The sequence below is a fragment of the Notothenia rossii genome, assembly GCF_949606895.1.
Source record: "Notothenia rossii genome assembly, chromosome: 1".
NCBI classification, from domain to species: Eukaryota; Metazoa; Chordata; class Actinopteri; order Perciformes; family Nototheniidae; genus Notothenia; species Notothenia rossii.
Genome location: NC_136912.1, coordinates 91,151,502 through 91,175,274, shown reverse-complemented (window position 1 = coordinate 91,175,274; position 23,773 = coordinate 91,151,502). Strand labels below are relative to the sequence as shown.

General features: G+C 40.1%; 1 protein-coding gene across 2 annotated transcripts in view; it reads right to left on the bottom strand.

Moving 5' to 3' along the window:
* gabrg3 (gamma-aminobutyric acid type A receptor subunit gamma3) overlaps positions 1 to 23,773 on the bottom strand; it is a 60,882-nt gene that overhangs the window by 25,157 nt on the left and 11,952 nt on the right. For both annotated transcript variants that reach the window (XM_079684189.1, XM_079684188.1), the window contains exon 3: positions 11,460 to 11,527. In XM_079684189.1, the coding sequence (XP_079540315.1) occupies positions 11,460 to 11,527 (68 nt within the window). The remainder of the gene's footprint in view (positions 1 to 11,459; positions 11,528 to 23,773) is intronic.

The window sequence follows — 23,773 nt, the reverse complement described above, 5'->3', positions numbered from 1 at the left end:
CAGTGAAACCCCTTCAGCAACAGTTGAGTTCTTAGGGTCCAACAATACAGATACAGATGTACAGCATAATGAAATGACTAATAGTCTCCATTCTCCACGTTTTTATTCTACTGCCACCGCCTGAAATCAATTCGACCTTTATCCAATAGCTCCCAATTAGAAAGAAGGCTGTTATCAAGAGAAGCACTGGGGGCCCGTGACCTTTAATAGCGTAAAGAAACTGAACAGCATTTAATGACCGCTGGAGAAAAAGTGCTGAAAATCAAATAAATAGAAGTAAAATAAGCTTGAGTAATCACAACGGGACACAGGATTGCGGATGGGATCATTTAAGATATAAACATTTGTATTCTCTTATGATAGAAAGACATTTGAACTACGTATAGGCTGAAAGAGAATCGATCACTTCCTCCCCCCTGCAGCTGCTTTCAGCCGCTATACTATAGGAGGCTTTGATGAGAACAGAATGGGTCTTTCACCTCAGCTGACTCAGAGGAGCTGCTATTTAAAGCTCCCTGATGTAGAGGTACTGTATATACTCACAGTAAAACCAAAGCTGCACAGTGGGAACAGACCCCTCAGGATATATTGTTTTAAACTGAACAAGAACAAATGATTTCCAGAGACATGAAGCAATGACAGATGTTTATTACTGGTTGAAGTACAAGCTGTCTAGAGAGGTGTAGGATTTAGTCCTAAACTTGGAAATCAGTCAGCATATTAGCACTTCCTGTTATTCGCCTGAAAGTCAATGTTTTTTTCAATATGTTTTTGGTTGTTGGTCTGAAATAAGTTCTGTGGTTAACACAAGCTCAAGAGATTGTAACATTTTACAATGTGATGCAGCCAGTCAGGATACTCTCATGGTGCACCTGTAGAGGGTCAGGATACTCTCTATGGTGCACGTGTAGAGGGTCAGGATACTCTCTATGGTGCACCTGTAGAAGTTGCAGAGTATCCTGGAGTCCATTTTGAGCCTCCTCAGCCTGCGGAGGAAGAAGAGCCGCTGTCGAGCTTTCTTGGTGATGGTGGTGGTGTGAAGAGTCCATGTCAGGTCCTCGGTGATGAGTCCATGTCAGGTCCTCAGTGATGAGTCCATGTCAGGTCCTCAGTGATGTGGATCCCAAGGAACCTGAAGCTGCTGACTCTCTCCACTGTAGTCCCATTGATGGCGATGGGGGCGTGTCCCTCTCTCTGCTGCTTTCCTGTAATCCACAATCAGTTCCTTTGTTTTGCTGACGTTGAGATGGAGGTTGTTATCCTGGCACCAAGATGTCATCTTTTCGACCTCCTCTCTGTACGCCGTCTCGTCGCCGTCTGTGATCTGGCCGGTGACGGTTGTGTCGTCAACAAACTTCAAGATAGTGTTGGAGCTGTGTGTGGCCACACAGTCGTGAGTGAAGAGGGAGTAGAGGAGAAGGCTGAGCACGCAGCCTTGAGGGGCACCGGTGTTGAGGATCAGGGTGGAGGATGTGATGTTTCCCACCCGCACTGCCTGGGGTCTGCCCATCAGGAAGTTCAGGATCCAGTCACAGAGGGCGCTGTTGAGCCTGAGGTCTCTGAGCTTGATGGCCAGCTTGGAGGGCACAATGGTAGTGAAAGCTGAACTGTAATCAATGAACAGCATTCTCACATATGTGTTCCTCTGTTCCAGGTGGGAGAGGGCAGTGTGGATGGTAATGGCCATGGTGTCGTCTGTGGACCTGTTTGCTCTGTAGGCAAACTACAGGGGGTCCAGAGAGTCAGGGAGGGAGGAGGTGATGAAGGTTTTGACCACTGAGCACTTCATAATGATGGAGGTGAGTGCTACTGGGCGGTAGTCATTGACGCTGGTGATTATTGTTCTTTTGGGGACAGGAACGATGGTGGAGTGTCCATGATCTTTACCTAATTTCCCATCACCAAAGAATTTCTCTTTCTCAGCGGTACCACTGAAAATGTTTTATTTTAACATGGAACAGGAAAATAAGCTCTGCATATGAAACATGTTGTGCCTATCTAAAACAAATCAAATAGTAGGCTTACTAGCTTCTACACGCTAAAGCAACTCAAATCTCTCACCAGCAAAACACCTCGTCAGTTAAATGCCATTTTATGTTTCATTACTATACCATACAGTATTTATTATCATTATAGTATTACTATTTTGGCGATTAGCTAAAATATAAATTATATTTGATGCAATTTTAGTTACATTTCCATGACCTTTCCAAAACTTTGGGAAAAATATTGTTTTCAATAACTTTTCCAGGGCCTGGAATTAACATTTTGAATTTCAATGACCGTAAGAACCCTGTACATTGTACCATGTTGAGAGGTTCACAGGGGGGTTCCTTCTATAAAGGGAATAGTCTCTTTTAGTACCCAAAACAATATATATAGTTAATGTTTACAGCAATATTAAGAAACAATCTCTTTAAAGTTATTCAGTCATTCATTCCTCGACTCATCATTAAAATCTTCTATTTTTATGATTTATTTCTACATTATGCTTTATGGGTTTACTTATTTAATATTTAATTTTATCAATTATAATTCTCTTCTGTCTAAAAAGGTGTTTAGTTTGGTCACGCTGAACACATTTACTCTTATAATGGAATAATGTTCCCATCAATCATGAAGACAAATGACTCATTATTGTAAATCTGCAAATGGCTTAATGTGGACTCTGATATGTGTGTAATTACTCCACCACAGTTTACTCAAACGTTTAAAATGAGAATTCAAATCAGACGTTGATGCGGCCATGATGACTTCAGCTTTTCATTATGTGCACAGACAGCAGAGGCTTATTCCACTGACCTTCATGTGTCCTCGTGTAAGGCATTCTTAATGATGCCTTACACGAGGCATTCTTAATGATTTCTGCAGAGTTTTTAGATGAACTAAAGAATGTGTGGGAGGTAGGACAAACTTATTCATGACATTATGTATATGCATGCATAGAAGTTAAATGAAACCCAATTATTAATGTATCTCCTGCATGGAATTGTATGTTTTATATATTTTTTAAGACATCATCTAAGGCAGGGATGGGCAACTTGGATGGTGGTGGCGGCCACATAATTTAGGTACTGGCCACTAGGGGGCCACACACACACACACACACACACACACACACACACACACACACACACACACACACACACACACACACACACACACACACACACACACACACACACACACACACACACACACACACACACACACACACACACACACACACACACACACACACACACACACACACACACACACACACACACACACACACACACACACACACACACACACACACACACACACACACACACACACACACACACACACACACACACACACACGTAATTATTAACAAATATACTAAGTCTGAAATCTTCATTGACATTTTACAATCTTTCAGGGAACATCCTCTAATATGCTCACTAAACAAATATCAGTTCACAGAAAAGTTATTTAATTAAATGGCATGTTTGTATTGAACAGGTTATTTAACGGTGGAATAAAACTATTTTAAACAATTGGAAATCACGGAAAATGTGTGTGCATTGAGATTAACCATTAAGATGACATAAACATGAAGTCATGAACATTACCCAGATATTAGTTGTCTAACTTGAACCTAAGACACTTGTAGACTGTCTCTGCTGACGCACAATAAGGGGAATGTCAACACAGACACCTGTCAGCCCGCACTCTGCTGTTCCTCAGCGCCGCTCCCCCTCCCTCCCGCTGAAATTATGAATGAAAAGCGTATAGTAATCATAGATAACACGGCAGGGTCCGTGACAGTTTGTTTTCATCAGATTTAAAATAAACAAAGTCTTGGTTTTTAGAATATTAAACTTGTTTTACCAAATTCAGATGATAAAAACAACTTTGAAGCTTGTAAAGGCATAATTACAAGCGGCAACTTAACGTCACAGCAGGCATAACAACAGCCGGTGTTTCTTGTGAGTGTTTCCCCGGGAAACAAACACAATACACACAAACGCGTCACAGATTATTTTAAGCTATTTGGCTGCCGAACGAAATCATGTACGCAGCTCGTGACGTAACTAGGAGTCTAGTGGACGCCCCCGGGCCGCCATTTGCCCATCCCTGATCTAGGGTGTGATATAACATTGTGTTGATAATAACAGATGAAATTTGGGTTTTAGGTAATATAAGAAACATATTGTTTATTTTAAAGCTTTTTGTTGGGTTGATGGACACGATTACTTGTGTCATAAAACTAAATATTTGTATTTGTATTTGTGCAGTACCTTATATTATTGTTTTAACATTTCAATGTGCTGTTATCCTTCCTGTAGTATAATTACCACATTTTTAAATTAATTGTTTATGTTTTTATAAATATCTTTACTTTATTTAATCTTTTATTGGACCTTTCTTTTGTTTCTTACTTTTACGTTGAAATAAATACTTTTTTATTACACTATTTTACTTATTTTGTTTGTACACATATTTGTATTGTATCTTTATTTAAACTTTAAAGTGGAGCAAGTGTCACATTACCCAATTTCCCCCAGGACAAATGAAGTATTCTGATTCAACGTAGCCAAGGCCATTTTTCAGACATGAAATATTCAGAATATTCACATTTTCAGGCAAGTAATAATCCTCCTGATGATCTGGATCTGGTATATTAAACTGAGATAGTTAACTTCTTAAAGTCCCAGTCATTGAACCAGAAACAGTAAACTGGGGCAGTGCATGCGTCTCGGGTGTGCAGCTGATGATTATGCATCAGAACATGCTGTATCTGTACTGAGCTCAGAGACTTCCTGCTCCTTCTTCAGCTGCAGGTCTCTCTGCGTGTCCTCATTACTGCAAACCGAAGGTCATCCACCATGAGGAGACAAACTCTCAGCCTCCACCTGGCGTGAGCTGCTGCTGATTTTATCAAGTGCAACATACAGTATGTTACGGTACAGTGTGATTTCGGGTGCCGTATTTCAAGAAAACACCATGGATGTGTAAAGAGAACTGGCGTCAGAGGCAGGACTATGGAAGTAAATCTGTTTCATCTGAGTTTGAAATTAAAAAGCCATTGATTTTCCAGCACCGAATAATCATGCAATGCAATCATGTTTTGTATTTCCACATGTATATATATAAATATTTTTTTAGATCTATCTATCCATCCATCTATACGAATATTTTGCAGGGAACCCAAGGAAAAGCAATCGATTTAACATCAAGTCAAACCAACATCCAACCAAATCAAGAAAAGTAACTCTGGATTCAGAATTTAGCGCATTTTCAAACTTTGAGACCCTAATGATTTAAATAAGGGATATAAAGGTGTCTGTACTAGTTGGTTTAGTCAAAATGACAACCATATGCTGATTTACAGACGTCTCTTTCCCAATGTACGTCAATGGGAAGAAATTGTAGTACCACCGTTAAATTTCCTTTATTTCGGAGGGCTGAGGCGGCAGATATTTTACTTTAGAAGTAATGATTATGTCTTTAAAAAAAAGACATAGGTATTAGTTATGTCTCGTCCCATTTCAGAATCGTATATATCAAATGACTGGATTATGATCATTGATGCATTAATGTTTTTTGGTAAATGTGGGGCTACGTTTAATGCCTTTATACGTATGTAGCTGATGAATACATTTTCCATTTCTGGGTTTGATTGATTGATTGATTGAAAAGTTCATTAACAGCTTGTATTTTGGGTACAGTACAGTTTATGAGTCATTCCTTTACCACTCTATTGCAAACTGTTCCTTTGACCCGATGCATGCTGGGAAAGGCTCTCCTCCCCCTTCACCACACAAGGTAAAACTTAATGTCACACACTTGTTTTTGTTGTGCATTATTTATTACTTTTTACGCTGCCATGGACAATCTGGCAATAATGCACATTCTATGGACAATCTGTACATTCTCAAATATTGAAGTGACTGTTATTTTGTATATATTGATTGTTGTGTTTTTATTTAGGTCTTAATGTGTCCACATCTGTCTTTGATTTTGTGTATATATATATATATATATATGTACATATTTTCACACATATGTTTATATATATTTGTTTTTATATTCGGGATTGTGGGAAACGGTATTTCGATCACACAAACTGGAATATTTACAAAAAGTTGACTTTGACTTGTGTTTCACAGGTCAATTAATCAAATTAACCCTCAATATCATTTGTTCTCCTCAACAATGCCTTTTTATATATTCTTCAGCCTAACACACATACACCACGGTGGTTGTGCAGCGCTTCGAAAGATTTTCTACCTCCGGAAACTGCCTTTCAAGATGGAAGGGAGAGATAACCCCAAAGTCTGAATGTATTATTAATGCGTTCGTCACAGAAGCTGGCTCCTTCTTTCTTCACAGTTTAAAAAGGTTAAAGCACTCCCATTGTGTTAAAACATTTGTTGACATTTCACGCCATAAAGGAGAAATTAAAATGGGATTTCTGTGCTGCGGCTGCCAGGACTGCAAATGAGGAACATGTGAAAAAACAAGAAGCCTTTTCTCTTAATTGGTTTTAGTGGACCTTTCACGATTCTGCCCTTTCACATTTCACACAACTAATGTCTTCAAGTATACTAGGGAGATATTTTCTAAATTAAAGCAATCATAAGGTAGGCACATACATTAATAATAATAATAATAATAACTTTTATTTATATAGCGCTTTTCAATAACCCAAAGTCGCTTACAAAAAAAATTAAAAGTACAGAAAGGGGGTGAACAGGCAGAAGACAACATATTGGACAAGAAAATTGAACATGAACATTACATGAACAGGCAGAGGACAACACAGGGGGGGAGCAAGCATAGGACAACGAGCAAAAGACAACATAATGGAAAAGAGGAAAGAAAAAGTTGATGAATGTATGAATAAGAGATGCAGCGTGGGGTGAATAAGAGATACAGCGTGGGGTGTGAGTGAAGTCAGTGGGTTGGGGGGTAGGGTAAGTTGAAGGCTTGGGAGAAGAGGTATGTTTTCAGCTGGGTTTTGAAGGTAGACAGTGTGGGAGAGTGGCGGACAGATTGGGGGAGGGAGTTCCAGAGGCGGGGTGCTGATCTGGAGAATGCTCTGTTGCCAAATGTTTTGAGTCTTGATGGTGGTACTGTGAGGGAGAGAGTGGAGGAGGATCGGAGGGCTCGGGGGGGGTTGTAGGGGATGAGGAGGTCAGAGAGGTAGGGGGGGGCTAGGTGGTGAAGGGCTTTATAGGTGAGGAGGAGTGTTTTGAAGATGATGCGTTGTTTGATGGGGAGCCAGTGAAGAGAGCGGAGAACGGGAGTGATGTGTTCACGGGTCCGGGTGTGGGTGAGGAGGCGGGCAGCAGAGTTTTGTACCATTTGGAGTCTATGGAGGGAATGGGAGGAGATGCCAGTGAGGAGGGCGTTGCAATAGTCGAGGCGGGAGGTGATGAAGGCATGGATGAGGGATTCAGCAGCACGGGGGGGGAGGTAGTGTTTGATTTTGGCAATGCGGCGGAGGTGGAAGTAGGAGATCTTGATGATGGAGCTGACATGGGGGTCAAAGGAGAGGGTGGGGTCCAGGATAACGCCAAGATTGCGTGCCAGGGGGGAGGGGGTGATGGTCGAATTCTCAATGGTGAGTGAAATGGGTCCTGTTTTATTGAGGGTTGATCTGGTGCCTATGATGAGTAGCTCTGTTTTATCACTGTTGAGTTTAAGGAAATTGTGAGTCAGCCATGTTTTTATTGAAGAGATGCAGGTTTCGATATGGGTGAGGGGAGGGTTGTGAGGGGATTTGGTGGTGATGTAGATCTGGGTGTCATCGGCGTAACAGTGGAAATCAAGGTTGAGGTTGCGAATAATGTGACCAAGGGGGAAAAGATAGCAGATGAAGAGGAGGGGGCCGAGGACTGAGCCCTGGGGGACCCCCTGTGTGACTGGGGAGAGGGCGGATGTGTGGCCAGAGAGGGAGATGAATTGTTGCCTGTCGGTGAGGTAGGAGGTGAGCCAGTCGAGAGCGGATTCTTTGCAGGTTTTGGGTAACAATAATCTGCACAAAACGATACAAATATGCATTTAGTTGATATGTCTTTATAACATCAAATGCACATTAAAACTGGCAAGAAGGGTTCACACTAGCTTCCCTGAAATGTGACAATAAAGGAAAAAGTAAACAAATATTGACTTTAGTAAAAGATCCCTATTCTGAGTTTCTCTCCCACACACTCAAGCTTCTATTGGCTAGCGCTCCAACAAATTGTACGTGATAGGCTAAGGCCCGGGACATCTCTAAGCGGTTGACCAATCACATCGGAGCCGGCCAGCTAACCAATCAGAGCAGACTGGGCTCTGGTTTCAAACAGAGGGTGAAAAGAGGTGCTGCAGCACAGGCAGTATGAGAAAAATAAAGAGCTTTTTGAACATTAAAGCCTGGAGACATGTCACAGAAGAGACACTGAATACTAATATGAACCTGAAAATCAGGATAATTATTCCTGTTTAAGTAAAAGTACGAAAGTAATGATATATCTTTATACAGTATGCTCTTAAGTAGCACCATATAAGTAATCATATTACATTACTGTATTAACATTATTGATGCATTCATGTGCATCACTGCTGGTAAATCTGTGTCTTCTTAATGACTTTGTATACTGCTGCTGGATATCTTAACCTATAGTTATATGTTTAATGTTAGTTGATGAATAAATAAAGTAAGTACAAAAGGGAATTATGGTTTCTAAATGTAAACATATACAAATTGCTTTCTGACAGTTTTTTTTATTTTTACTACTGAAAGGCGCTATATAAATCTAAGTTATTATTTATATTATTATAATATACCCAATTACCTGTCACCACTGTGTAAGAGACACCTGTAGAAGGGACATTGTTAGGGAGTTAATGAAACATTTTCAAGGACGTTTTCCCTCACTGCAGGTGAGAGCCAAACAATTACAGTGAGCTGCAAATATGAGGAAATAACAAATGAATATTGAGCTGCTAGGGAAAATAAGATGCTACGGACATCCTGCCAGCAGCTCTCTAACACAGGGGAAATGAACTGGCATGGAGAGTGTGTGTCTTGGGCAGTGTGTGATAGCTCTCCCCGCGGTGGGGGTTAGCATCGGGCTGGCTCCAGCTTCTGGTTTGGCAGGAGGTCCTCGATTGCAGAAGGTTGCTTTGGACACTGTGTGACCCAGGAGAGTAAAAATAGCTTCTCCATAAATTCAAAGAAGCTGCCTTCTCCAAATTCTGTTCATTTACTTTGTAACTCTAAATATATTTGTATTGTATTTTTTGTTTTATATTTTATAAATCTTCTTATGTTTGTATAAATACCTTTATTTTTCGATGTCTGTAGAAATCCAGTGGGAAACTGCATCTAGTCAGAGCAATGCTAATGCTAAGCAAGCCTAATTAGCCATAAAGGAAGGGAGTGAGTGGGTGTTTCTCAATGTCGAGGACGCTTCCTTGGTAGGACATGTCTTCCGAGTCAGGTCCTTCAGAAGCGAGGCAAGAATCCTTCCTAGCCTCGGAAAATGAAGAATGGTGGAACAGGCTCAGGTGTGCAGGTGTGCGTCATATGCGAGGCCCCGCTTTAAATGGAGAGCGATTTCCGCCAAAGATTTTGGAAATTTGTCCGTGCACATAGCATTGTGGGGATTTTAAGACCGCGGAGGATATACATGTGCAGCCTCGAAATTCCCCGCAATGAAGGACGCCGGCCTCGGTAGAATTCCAAGGACCCTGGACATTGGAACAGTCCTTCGGCGGGACTCGATGACGCAGCATCCTTGAAATAGTGGCTCTGGAGGAGCCTTCCTCGACATTGAGAAACACCCAGTGAGTGAGTGAGTGAGTGAGTGAGCGAGTGAGTGAGCGAGTGAGTGAGTGAGTGAGTGAGTGTGTGTGTGTGTAGCAGGAGATTGAAACTTAGCCACCACAATACTGTGACATTTTCAGAATTGAGAAATCAAGTTAATTGCTGCAAAAAGCATGTTTTTTAATTAGTGCCTGCATTAAATAAATGTAACACTGGTATCAAAAATCCATTAGCATTTCAAAAAGTATTTTTACTTGTAAAATATACAAAAGCATAAATAGGCCTTTCATGAAATAAAATGTATAATATTAACTGCGAATGAAGTACAGTTTAATATATCAAATACAAAAAGTGGGTATTATGCAGAGCTTTGACATATTCTGGTGAAATGTCAGTAAACCTCTCTCACATAACACAAACTTGGCGGTTATTATAAATCACGAGAGGTCCCCTTGTATTATTCGCAGAGGAAAAGGGTTTTAATTGTATTTATTAATACAAAATAAAACCAAGAGTTATGCAGATATCTGATGATCTCCACGCAGATACTCTCGCCTCAGTAAGAGGTGCAGCAAAGATGCCTCAGCATGTGTGCAGTTATATCATAAGACCCAATGCAAAGCTTTACTTTGCTAATGGACATTAATAAGCCCCTTTCGTTCAAACGTTCAGAATACTTCCCTCTTTGATTGTTCATTCGATGTGGAAGTTATGTCATTTCTTCAGACGTTATTCCCTAAAGCAAAGGAAATTAATCACCATCTGTCTCCTGGCAGAGTCATGACACCCAGGATTATACTCTGCATTGTAATTAGAAACAATAAGAGAACGACAGCTGATACTGTATATGAATAGTTCTCCAACAATGGGGCTTAAAATTAGCTTGTCACACAGAGGGGTGTAGATTTATTGTAGTTTAGTAGCACTAAATGTGAAACTCAAAACCCAGTATTACATGAAGCTTATGGACCCAATTAGCAGGGATCACACATTTTTGTAGGCCAACCCGAAAGTTAGCATCACAAGTGGTCTATCGACAAAAGGCAATGGGAGGCCATTAGAATACACTTTATTGTAGAAAATCACGCATGTTTAGGATTCTTAACATGATTTGTTCAGCAGGATAATCTCCACATATTAAAACCACTTCAGGATTTTGGAAGCGTAAATGAAATCACAAGAAGTGAAAACTAACGTAAGGCTATAAAAAAACGACATCGCAGTCACGTGGCTAAAGCTAAAGGCGGCTAATGTTGGAGGTGATGACGTTTAGTCGTCTCATTTAGACACACTGATGTATTTTATGTCTTAGTACACAATGTTAAAATCAGGTGTTTTGCAAATCTGAGGTGAATAAAGTTAGAAGGGAGTTTCTCTCCCAAACTGAAACGCCTCCATTGGACTCCTTTGTTGACTTCCAGAACAAATTGACATCACTATGTAACACTTGCCCTCTACTGGCTAGTGCTCCAACACATTGTACGTGATAGGCTAAGGGGTGGAACATCTCTAAGCATTTGACCAATCACAACAGAGCCGTCCAGCTAACCAATCAGAGCAGACTGGGCTCTGGTTTCAGACAAAATAACTTTCTGGCAACATGACGACAGAGGCAGAGCTGTGTGAGTGTAAACAAAACAGTTCAAACAAAGGGATTTATTTGTTGACTTACCATATTGATCGAAGACACGGGTCCAATGCTGTTCACAAATATGCCCACATCTATAACAATTGGTTTAACTGTGGAGAAAAAGAAAGAGAGAAATAGTTATTGATCAAAACCATCATTGAGGCCCCATACTGTACCTGCCTCTGTTAGATCAATGACTCTTTGTTGTCCAGAGTAAAAAGCTGCTGCTGTGGAGCCGTGCTTGGAAATAATGATCGCTCATTAGTCTTCATTTCTATAATTGCTGTCACAAAACACCTCGATGTGTGTTCTCCTGAATGCAGAAATAATGCATTTATATGATTTGAGTAGAATATCAGAGGAAGTTCGCAGTAGTCCGCTGATTTTCAATCCCTCTTATCCCTGCTGGTTTTCACTCCTGCCGACTAATTCAGAAGTGAATTACAACTGGGAAGGCAGATGAATGCAATTAACTGATAAACCAGCGCTGCTTTTACCCCTGATGTGAGCAAGATGAAGCGCTGTGGAGCTCTATCCCCAAACTCCAATGTTTCCTATCCAACCTGGAGACAGAAGATAATCCCACACATAAAAAAAAAGAGGCAAAACCTCATCAGCAGCTGAGCAGGAAACACCGGAGGAAGAACCAGTGTGTTATTAGCAGTCGGGGTGCATTACTTTATAAGGATTCAATCACAGCTCAATATAAACCCTTTCAATTTTCACCATAGCTTCTTCGAGATCGTTAGTTGAAATGGGAATAGAGTGGTGCAGGAATGAGCCCTGAAACCAGAAAAGACTTCCTCCTCCTCGTTTGATTGAAACAATTGTTATTATTAATCTCCTTTACCTGTTGATTGACATACATATACACAAATGTACATACACATATATATATGCACATATACATATGCACACCGACATACTCACACATACACATACTGTAGTCAAACACCTTCCCCACCCCTGTACCTCGAGAAAATAATTTTGAACTAGTCAATGTCTGGACATTGCTTTAGCTCCACATTCACACTGTTCCATAGTCTCACTCCACAGGCTGAGATACAAAAAGTTATTCTGGTGGTGTAGTTCCTTTATAGTGCAACATTAGCCGCCTTTAGCTTAGCTGTGGTGACGAGAAGTCTTGTGACCGTGCTGTAGTTCCTTTATATCCCAACATTAGCCGCCTTTAGCTTAGCGGTGGTGACGTGAAGTCATGTGACCGTGCTGTAGTTCCTTTATAGCCCAACATTAGCCACCTTTAGCTTAGCGGTGGTGACGAGAAGTCTTGTGACCGTGCTGTAGTTCCTTTATATCCCAACATTAGCCGCCTTTAGCTTAGCGGTGGTGACGTGAAGTCATGTGACCGTGCTGTAGTTCCTTTATAGCCCAACATTAGCCGCCTTTAGCTTAGCGGTGGTGACGTGAAGTCATGTGACCGTGCTGTAGTTCCTTTATAGCCCAACATTAGCCGCCTTTAGCTTAGCGGTGGTGACGTGAAGTCATGTGACTGTGCTGTAGCTCCTTTATAGCGCAACATTAGCCGCCTTTAGCTTAGCGGTGGTGACGTGAAGTCATGTGACCGTGCTGTAGTTCCTTTATAGCCCAACATTAGCCGCCTTTAGCTTAGCGGTGGTGACGTGAAGTCATGTGACTGTGCTGTAGTTCCTTTATAGCGCAACATTAGCCGCCTTTAGCTTAGCGGTGGTGACGTGAAGTCATGTGACCGTGCTGTAGTTCCTTTATAGCCCAACATTAGCCGCCTTTAGCTTAGCGGTGGTGACGTGAAGTCATGTGACCGTGCTGTAGTTCCTTTATAGCCCAACATTAGCCGCCTTTAGCTTAGCGGTGGTGACGTGAAGTCATGTGACTGTGCTGTAGCTCCTTTATAGCGCAACATTAGCCGCCTTTAGCTTAGCGGTGGTGACGTGAAGTCATGTGACCGTGCTGTAGTTCCTTTATAGCCCAACATTAGCCGCCTTTAGCTTAGCGGTGGTGACGTGAAGTCATGTGACTGTGCTGTAGTTCCTTTATAGCGCAACATTAGCCGCCTTTAGCTTAGCGGTGGTGACGTGAAGTCATGTGACCGTGCTGTAGTTCCTTTATAGCGCAACATTAGCCGCCTTTAGCTTAGCGGTGGTGACGTGAAGTCATGTGACCGTGCTGTAGTTCCTTTATAGCCCAACATTAGCCGCCTTTAGCTTAGCGGTGGTGACGTGAAGTCATGTGACTGTGCTGTAGTTCCTTTATAGCGCAACATTAGCCGCCTTTAGCTTAGCGGTGGTGACATGAAGTCATGTGACCGTGCTGTAGTTCCTTTATAGCCCAACATTAGCCGCCTTTAGCTTAGCGGTGGTGACATGAAGTCATGTGACCGTGCTGTAGTTCCTTTATAGCGCAACATTAGCCGCCTTTAACTTAGCGGTGGTGACGTGAAGTCATGAGCTGCAAATTCACATGTCAAGAAAGCCTTTGTGAGGTTAACTTTCGGGACTGCCTACAAAAATACATTATCACTGCACCACTTGATTACCTGGAAGAATACATTATTCTGATAAAATGATATCACTACACCAGGGTTGCCAACTTTGGGTACCCGGCTGGAGTGAGATTTTGATATCATGGGATTAATTACACATATGCAGACTAAATGAGTGCTATCGTGTCAGTAGCGGGACCTTAGCATATACTGTATATAGGATATACATACAATACAGGCTATAAAGGGCACAAAGTTTCATTCACTAATGAAAGTCAAACACATGTTTGTTTCCACTGTTTTATTGTGTGCCTGTCGCGATAAGCAATTAATTGACTTATCGTACGATAGATAAAAATGAACTTGATAACTTTTCTGACCTCGATAAATTTCCATTTACATGAGGATGTGACTAGCAGTTTGAAAGGATGTACTTGAATTATTATTATATATTATCATGATGTCAGTGGTCTAAAATGGTCATACAACGGTGCCGAACAATATTATCGTTTATCGCAATAATTTCCGGGAAAATGTATCCAACAAAATAAATTCTCGTGAGAGGCCTATAAGTGAAACACACACACACAAACCTACAGACTTACTCCAAACTGCCAGATATATTAATTAACACACTCTCATATACTCTTTGACTCTATTTTGGCCTCGTAGAACAATAAGCAGCAGACTTTAACTTTGTATCATTTCTACTGGATCAACCAGGAAGCTCCTTGCAGTTTTTCAACCACATCATCTACACACAACACTACACTCCTACTCAGAGTGAACACACCAAACATTAAAAAATGACTATTGTCTCCTTTCCATCTCCTCCTGCAGGATCTCCCTGGTTTTCCTCTCTGCTGCGGTCCATGATTTCATGCTCTGAGTAAATCTGTCACTTAGCGCCTGTACTTTTAAAGCAGCTAAGTGACAGCTGTGACACACTGCTGCCACCAGCGCTCACATTTACTGCATAGAGCTCCCCACATTACCTGTCTCTGTGTCTCAGCCAATTTAGCCCAAAGCGAAAATTTCTCCACCTGCCAGTCTGCATGTCAGCGCTCGGCTAACGTGCCAACAGATGGTGCACGAGAGGACACTTCTGCAGAAACCCTGCTGAGGCTGCTGCTCTGAAAGCACTTCATAATCACACAACACCTGGGGAGGAAACTGCACCGGGTAAAGCTCTAAAAATAAAATAAGAAAGCATTTTATAAATTCTGAATGTATGTCATTTTTTAAAACTTTTATAAAACCTCCTTTGCTCTCAAATGTAGATTTCTGCAAAATCAGACATACAGTATCATCTGTTAGGGAATAATTGGCTTAGGTATTCAACCTTCGACACAGTTCATCGTTTTCTCCCATCACTGTCTCTTTTCCCATGGCATAGTTCTACGGCTTTGGGTATTGCTGCCATCTCTCTTAAGGAGGGGCAGCTTGGGCGCATTGTTGATGCCAGCCTATGACCGAGCAAAAGCTGACATGAGATAGTTTATTGTTCAGGGACATCTTCTTTTCTGAAACGTAGGTTCCCTGGCACACATTATTTTCTATGGACGACAGCTCTAGTTAGATTCAGGGTACATATTTGTTTAGTCTCGCTGATAAAGAATGTTGATTATTACCAGTGGCGTTTCTATATGCACAAAAGTGGTGGGGCACAGAAAACTTAGAAGTCTATATATAAGCTTCTGCAGTGAGGTTCATGGCTGGTACAAATATAATATTTAACCTAAATCAAAATATAATATTATTTTCAAAAGCTTTTTTTGTCTGATGCTTCGATTCATGTTAAACAAACAGTTCAACAAAAGGATACCCAAAAAATGTAATTTGATCATTTAAATATTGAATTGTTCTCTGTTAGTAAGATCCCATTTTCAATAAAATTGCGGTCTTACCTTGACTTGAAGATGAAGTCAATTTGGCTATCCTTCTGGACAACAATCTCTTACTTGTTTGTAAAAGTCCTCCTTATCCTCGTTGTAGTTTCAAAAGTCTATCATAAATCTAATCGATAGATTTATGATTCGAAAATTATAAAAGTAGGGTAGACATGTGGATACTATCCGGCTGAACAAAACGTGCATTTATCTAACAGGTACGTTTCCCACAGATCTTATCTTGAGCTATTTTCTAAAATCCTATGGAGAAATCTCATTGCTATTTGTGGAGGGAACCCATGTGCAGCTTACTTCCTGGTTTTGGGACGCGTCTCTCTCCTCCTCTTCACACACCACACTTTTCGCGGCACAGGTACTTACAGCCAATCAGCTCTGAATGATGTGAGATGACGTATGGTGGGGATGGCAGCACTCTGCCCCTATGGTCATTATTTTTTTGCCACACACATTAAATAGGACAATACTCTGAGCGTAGTTTTTACAGTTTTTTTTACGTAGTTTTTACAGTTACAGTTTTTTTTTGCAGTGTAGTTTTTACAGTCACCGTTCACTTAGACAGTGAGAAGGAGGGCATGATCGGGTTTTGTCCCACATGGCTCTAAACAGCTCAATAGGCACACACTGTAGACACTAATTAGAAGAACACAGACTAAAACACCAATGTACAGACGAATCAGATGATTAAACATGATCTTAAAATATATTTTGTTTTTATTTTTTTTGCATTTTTTTGTAATCATTATTTTTAATACTTTCTCCTGACACTAGGTGGGGCTGTGCCACCCGCCCCTAATGACCAGTCGCCACTGATTATTACACTCCGAACTAGTTAAAACCTCGAACTACAGAAGAGCTCTTCAGAATTGATTTGGCATCTCAACCGTGTGGTCAGATCGTGGCCCGTGACATGTCTTGTGAATTCTCCGGCCGAAGCTCCAAATAAACAGTCAGTATTTGCCATCAAAGCTCCAGCTCCTGTCTCCAATTGCTTCAGAAGTTTCCCCTAACATCAACTGATGGGACAGGATTGCAAACACACTCCTACTCAACATTTTCTCAATTAAACACACAATATGAATCGCAAATAGAAATATAAAACGACATTTACGTTGTGAAATTGTCGCCTGTGGCAGTTTTTGAACACCAATCACATGACTGATGTCTTTAACGTTGTGAAATGTTAAGACAATTTGGGATCTACTTTTTCTCCACGGCACAAAGAGAACCCAGTATAATATGTACGCTTCAGTTAGATGAAGCCTTACAATCCTTACTGCCTGGTGCTTGTTTAACATAATGTCTCCAGACTGTAGATAATAAAATATCCTTTACAAAAGGCTTTTGATGCATGTACCACACAACACTTTTTGGTATTAAGCGGTCACCTACAACCGTGCAAAATGGTCACGTCAGACCAAAACAGACACAAAAACAGCAGAACACTATTTCCCGCTAAAAACTCTCCCAACACGATACTGTACTAAATCTGGAGACACTATCAGCATGCTAATATGTGCTAATATGTTAGCATCTAGGCCAGTCCCTGATTAAGGCATAAACCACAGAATAATACATTTGTCAGCCATTTTCTTAGCGCGTAGGCTCCTATTGAAAATGTCCTGAAGAATATGGATTGATATATCAATGTTTTGCCCCCCCTGACCTGGTGATTTTATCTCTTTGTGCTAGCTCTACGCTTAAAATGATTCAGATCCTCCAAATCTCCTCATATATTTAAACCATGAGTAAAACTACTTGTGTGGGAAAAAGACAGAGAGAAGAAGCCCAAAAAAATTAATGTTTTTTAAGATTTGTTGAACAGATTAACTATAGTTGATTACACTGTTTCAATAGACAAAATCACTGCCGCCCAAAAGACAAAAAGTTTAATCTAATTTAGATACAAAATGTGATCTACTGTGCACACTTCATTATATTACGCTGGACTTCCATGAGCCTGCTTCTATTTAATTAGGCTCATATGCAAGTCATCTGCATTAGTAATGTATGTTCAGCAGGAGTGACGTTGATGCAGTGAAAAGGAAAGTAAGAACGTGGAGGTCGCTGTAGTTAATAAGCACACAAAGAGGTTATTCAAATACACTGAAAGCCTTTTCCATCGTCATTCATAAGTATCCACTTCCAAATCATAAATGGCTAATTGAGACACATGACGTCAAATCCACCTGTACAGTGATACAAAAATATGACCAGCAGGAACAACTGAATCCACAATATCAAATTATTATTATTATTATTATTATTATTATTATTATTACTTGTTAGACACTTTTATCCAGAGCAACTCACATACTCAATACTGTGGGCAATCCCCACAGGAGCAATTTGGGGTGAAGTGTCTCAGGGAGAAAACGACATGCTGACTGCAGTGGGGTTTCAACCTGTGACCCCCTGATCCCAACACCAAGGCTCTATCCACTGCACCACATGCCTCCCAAATCTACAGAGAAATGATTAACCAAACTATAATAACAACATCATATTTTCTACATATAGTGTTTAATTGTGCAACATGAAGAAAAGAGACCTGATTGGAAGTAAATGGACCTTCCGCTAACCGCGTTACCTCAACAGTGAATGTCTAATCATAGCAGGAGTAACTGAGCCGACGTCACTGCTGGGCAAAACACATTAAGTCAATACTCAGTTATTTTTAATCGTAACTGTGAGGCAAAACATTTTAAAAAGTTTTAAAAAGTGTTTTTCAGATAAAAGGTTTTTTAAATCATCATATTTTTTGTCAGAATTCAAATTTTTCTGATTTTATTTATGAAATGTTTTCTAAAAATTGAAACATTTCAGATTTGTCTTTTCGTCAAAATTATGACAAAAAAAACTCAGTTACATTTTTAATAGGAAGATTATGTTTTATTATAAAAACAAAAATGACAGAATGCTTACTTCCCTAATTCTGAATTTCAACTCTGAAAAAAAAAAAAAGATTCATAAACACCTAATCCTACTCCATATCAAATAGTAGGGATGTCCCGATCACCTTTTTTTGCTCCCGATCCGATTCCGATCATTTGATTTTGATAATTTGCCGATACCGATTTTTCCCGATCCGATCTTTATGCAATGCATTAAGAGAAAAAAAAGAAAAAAAGCATTCAAGTTGTCCCTTAAGGTTATTTTTTTAATTTAAATTGGATATTCTATCCAACATGGATATAGCTTCTTTTTTTCACAGCAGCATTGGATCAGTTCAGTTGTGCAGCATTGGATCAAAACAAAATCAAGCTTGTTAGCTTACTGCTACAATTAGACGCTGCGCCCTGCCCACTCTGTTGCCAGATTTGAGAGAAATAAGCAACCAGGTCTATGAAAACAAGCCCCAAAGAAGCAACACATACATGATGTTGTGTAATTTGAAACCAAAACTAAGGCCTCAGGATGACTTTAAGACTTGAACATGGTCATTTTTGTTTTGTAACATTGAATAAAAAAAAAAAAAAGAAGTATTTATTAAAAAAGAAAAAAAAAAAAAAAAAAGTCCCGATCCCCGACTTTTTTTCTCCCGATTCCGATCTTTTGAAAATCACGTGATCGGCTCCGATCCCCGATCAGGTGATTGGATCGGGACGTCTCTATCAAATAGCATGTTTTTGTGCCTTACTTTAAATACCAAAGGGAAATACAAAGCACATCATGGACAGGTAAGCAATATACTGCAGCTCTGCTTCCCTTACGTCAGCGGTAGAAGATTTAAAACAAAGGCAGTGAAGTAGAACATGGTATGTCCCTCTAGAAAATGTTTAACCTGGGTGTTGAGGCTGCATTACATTACTTTCCTAATTACATAGTGCTAATTGTGTTGCAGGGTGTAATTTTGAACCTACCTAAATTGCCACTTAGCAGCAGTTACGAGTCATTCATTGTGACAGATTATTTGCTTAAATAAAATAACATGAAGTATAAAATGAATTGGTGGTTGTGTGTTGTTCAGCCATCAGAGACAAATGTATGGTGGACACCTGATAAACTGCACTCTCCCCACATACACATACAATTAACTGCCTGGAAATGGGTAGTATTTAAATAACAAGAGAAAGAAGAGAGAATAAGCTCTCTCAGGGGGGAGGTAATAATGTGCTCTGGAATATAGTGGTCCAGGGAAGATGTATTTTTGTAAACGACCTGGAAGTTAGAATCACATCGCTCACTCGATTAAAGCCAATGGGATTTTTTATTATGGTATATTTTTGTATATTGCAGAAAAAAGCTCTGTTGCAAACACACGTTTAACAAATTTTGTTCAGCTGGATAATCTCCTCACTTTTAAAAATAATTGTACTGTATTATAAAGGCTATCTCCAGCGAAAGTTAACCGTAAGCTATAACCAAACTACTTCACCGCTAAGCTAAAGGCGGCTAATGTTAGATGTAATGAAATTCACAGCAATGGGGTATTTACTGACGTAATGTATTTTGTTGTAGAACACACCTTTAAAATCTCTTCGACTTATTTTGTGTTGTAAAGCAATCTACAGAGGAATAAAGCTAATGTTGGGCCATGGAAGCGGGAAGGGGGGGGTGCTAAGGCGAATCGCCCATCTGCGAGGCTCCACTAGCACCCGCCCCGCCCCCCCAAACGCGGCGCACCAACAGTGTAAGGCTCCACTCCCCCCCGCCGCACCCCCAACTCTGATTGACTTCCCCCGTCCCTGTGTTGGGCTATAAAGTAACTAAAGCACGGTCACATGACTTAAAGTCACTACCGCTAAGCTAAAGGCGGCTAATGTTGAGCGGGATGACGTTTAGTCATCTTATTTAGACACTTGCTGGTAACCTCTGTTTTTAAATTCACCAGTGGGGTATTTACTGAAGTATTTCATGTTGTAGAACACGTTAACATTTCTTTAGCTTGTGTTAACCACAGACCTTATTTCAGGATAACAACCAAAAACTTGAAGAACTACCAAATTCGTAACAAAACTAAAATGCTGACTCATTTCTGGTTTTAATACTCACTCCTGCACCACTTTAGGCTGAAACAGTACTTGTAGACATGTATATAATCATCCAGAAAGAATGAGAGGAGAGCTGTAACCTCTTGTGAGAGTTATTTGTCTTCAGGGCGCCAAGATGCTGATGAACAGGTCTGCGGAGACATCAGCTCATCTGGAGCCCAGAGCCCGTCTGATGAAGGGATTTATATCAGCCGCAGCATCTGTTCGACATACTGACGGTTATATTTATGGCAAACATGAGCTTGTGACCCTATTTGGATATTTGCCTTTTTATGCTAATGTAAAATTAGAAATGTCCTTGTCAGGCCACGACAGCCTGTCATTATTAAAAGAGTTAAAAAAGAAGAACAGAAAATTTCACAGAATACAAGAGACATAACATATCATAAAGCTCAGAAACATTAAGAACTGACATGTCGAGAAGTTTGAATTCTGTAAGACCTTGTCAACTTGTGAGTATGTGTAACAAAGGATGAAGGCCAAGTCTCTCTTTTTACAAAGTACTGAAATATAAATATGAACTTTATTAAACTTTCATTACAGTGAAAATGAAGTTATCTTCGCAGCCAAACCTTTTTTAGAGAAATTTGAATTCTGTAAGACCTTGTCTGCTTTTGTCTTTGAGAACAAAGACGTGGATTCATCGTGTTCGTCCTTACCAAGTCTCTCTTTTTACAACCAATATTTGAAAACTTCATTAGACTTACGAAAGTCTTTCTTTATTCCCGCTAGGGCTGCACGATTTGGGGAAATAATCGAATTGCGATTTTTCTGACAGATATTACGATTCGATTTGCAATATTTGTTTTTAAGCGACCCAACGGAAGTTTATTGTAAAATGCGGCCATATCTCTGGCCAGGAAGGTTGCATCAACATGCTCCCGTCTCTAGCACCCCCTTACACCCCACTTAAGCAAGTCAAGCTTCAGTTTAAGACTCACCCTGTAATAGATGTAGAACATGTGATGGAGCATTACTAACCTGACTCAGATGGTTTGTTTCACCAAACCATCGAGGAAAGCTCCATTGGAAGCCATTTGGAAAGGGCAGGCACTTTCAAAAATACTTGGCAGGTGATTGGATCAATCTGTCAATCACCTTCTATCATGGGCCACTTCTGATTGGTTAACAATGGCTGGTACACATGGAGCACAGCACTTCTGATTGGTGTGGATGACTGACACACAAAAAAAAAAAGTTTAGCAGGCTTAGCGATTTTTTAATTGCATCATTTAAAATCGCAATTTCGATTTAAAATCAAGATTTAGATTTAAAATCGATTAATCGTTCAGCCCTAATTCCCGCAAATAGTTTTCAAGGCTTTTTTTAAATGTGCTAAAGAACATAATGCATTTACAGCACAAGAGCAAACACAAATGTTAAGTATTTAAAGGCCACAGCTTTAATACGACTCATCAGATTATGCACTCTTCAGGAGGAAAAGATCATACAAAATAATTTATAAAAAGGCACATAAACAAGATTCAAGTATCCTCCCTAAAACTTTATTCTTCAGCCTAAAAAAAAAGGCATCTGTGTAGGAATAATGTGAACAGCTTCAGAGTGAGTCAAATATCTATATAATATATTTCTTATCAAGCTCCACTTTTGTGGAATCAGCTTCCAGTTTGTGTTCGGACGGCAGACACCCTATCCGTTTTTAAGAGTGCGCTTAAGACCTTCCTTTTTGATAAAGCTTATAGTTAGGGCTGATTAGATTCAGCCCCTAGTTTTGCTGATATAGGCTTAGTTTGTCGGGGGACATCTTACTTCTTCCTTCTCTCTGTCTATACCTGTGAACTCTCATGTTCCGATTAACCCAGCTTCCCCAAATTTCTTTCTTTTTGGTGTCTATATACGCCGGGATCCGGAGTCATGGATGATCCTGCGGTCCTGTGTCATGGATCGCGAGTCCTGGATCTTGAGTCGTGGCTGCGGTCCTGGATCATAAGTCCTGGATGGATATCCTCGTGGATTCATCTTCTTATTATACACACATGCATTTCCAAACATTTGGACTACCTATGTTGCAAATGTATTATCTTTTCAATTTACACACGGCATCTATTGCACGTCTGTCCGTCCTGGGAGAGGGATCCCTCCTCTGTTGCTCTCCCTGAGGTTTCTCCCATGTTCCCCTTTAAACTGTGGGTTTTCTCTGGAAGTGTTTCCTTGTACGATGTGAGGGTCTAAGGACAGAGGATGTCGTGTTGTCATACTGATATTCTGTACAACTGTGAAGTCCACTGAGACAAATGTAACATTTGTGATATTGGGCTATATAAATAAACATTGATTGATTGAAATATCTAATTTTGTTAGTTATTTTTGTTGCCTTAAAGGGGACCTATCATGCAAAATGCACTAAGACTGTTAAACACCTGAACTGTTGAAACATCCATAACATTTATCTGGCTGATACTTTTTTCATCTATCTTATATTAATTCCAATAACTTGCGTTTAGACTCTTATTGCACTATTTCACTATTTAAAATTGTTTTCTTTATATATTTACTATTTACCTGCAATATATTTTTATGTTTATCCGTTTTATTGTGTTGCACTGTTGGAGGAGCCTGTGACCTAAGATTTTCATCGTCTTAACTACACTGTAGCTACTGTATGTTCGTATGACAAAATAAAACCTTGAACCTTGAAAACTAAAGATAACCCTCAGTGTATACATATCTTTGCAACTGTATCTCCCATAAGGTCCATTTATTTTAAAATCAGAGGACCAGGGAAAAATTGGGACACTCTTGTTTTTTCTTTCTGCTGCCTCTGTCTAAATGAGATGACTAATAGTTATCACGCCCAACATTAGTTACTTTTAGCTTAGCGGCGGTGAGGTGAAGTCATGTGACCCTGCTGTAGTTCATTTATAGCGCAACATTAGTTACCTTTAGCTTAGCGGCGGTTTAGTGAAGTCATGTGACCGTGCTGTACGTCATGGGAGTTGCAATTGTATGCACTCT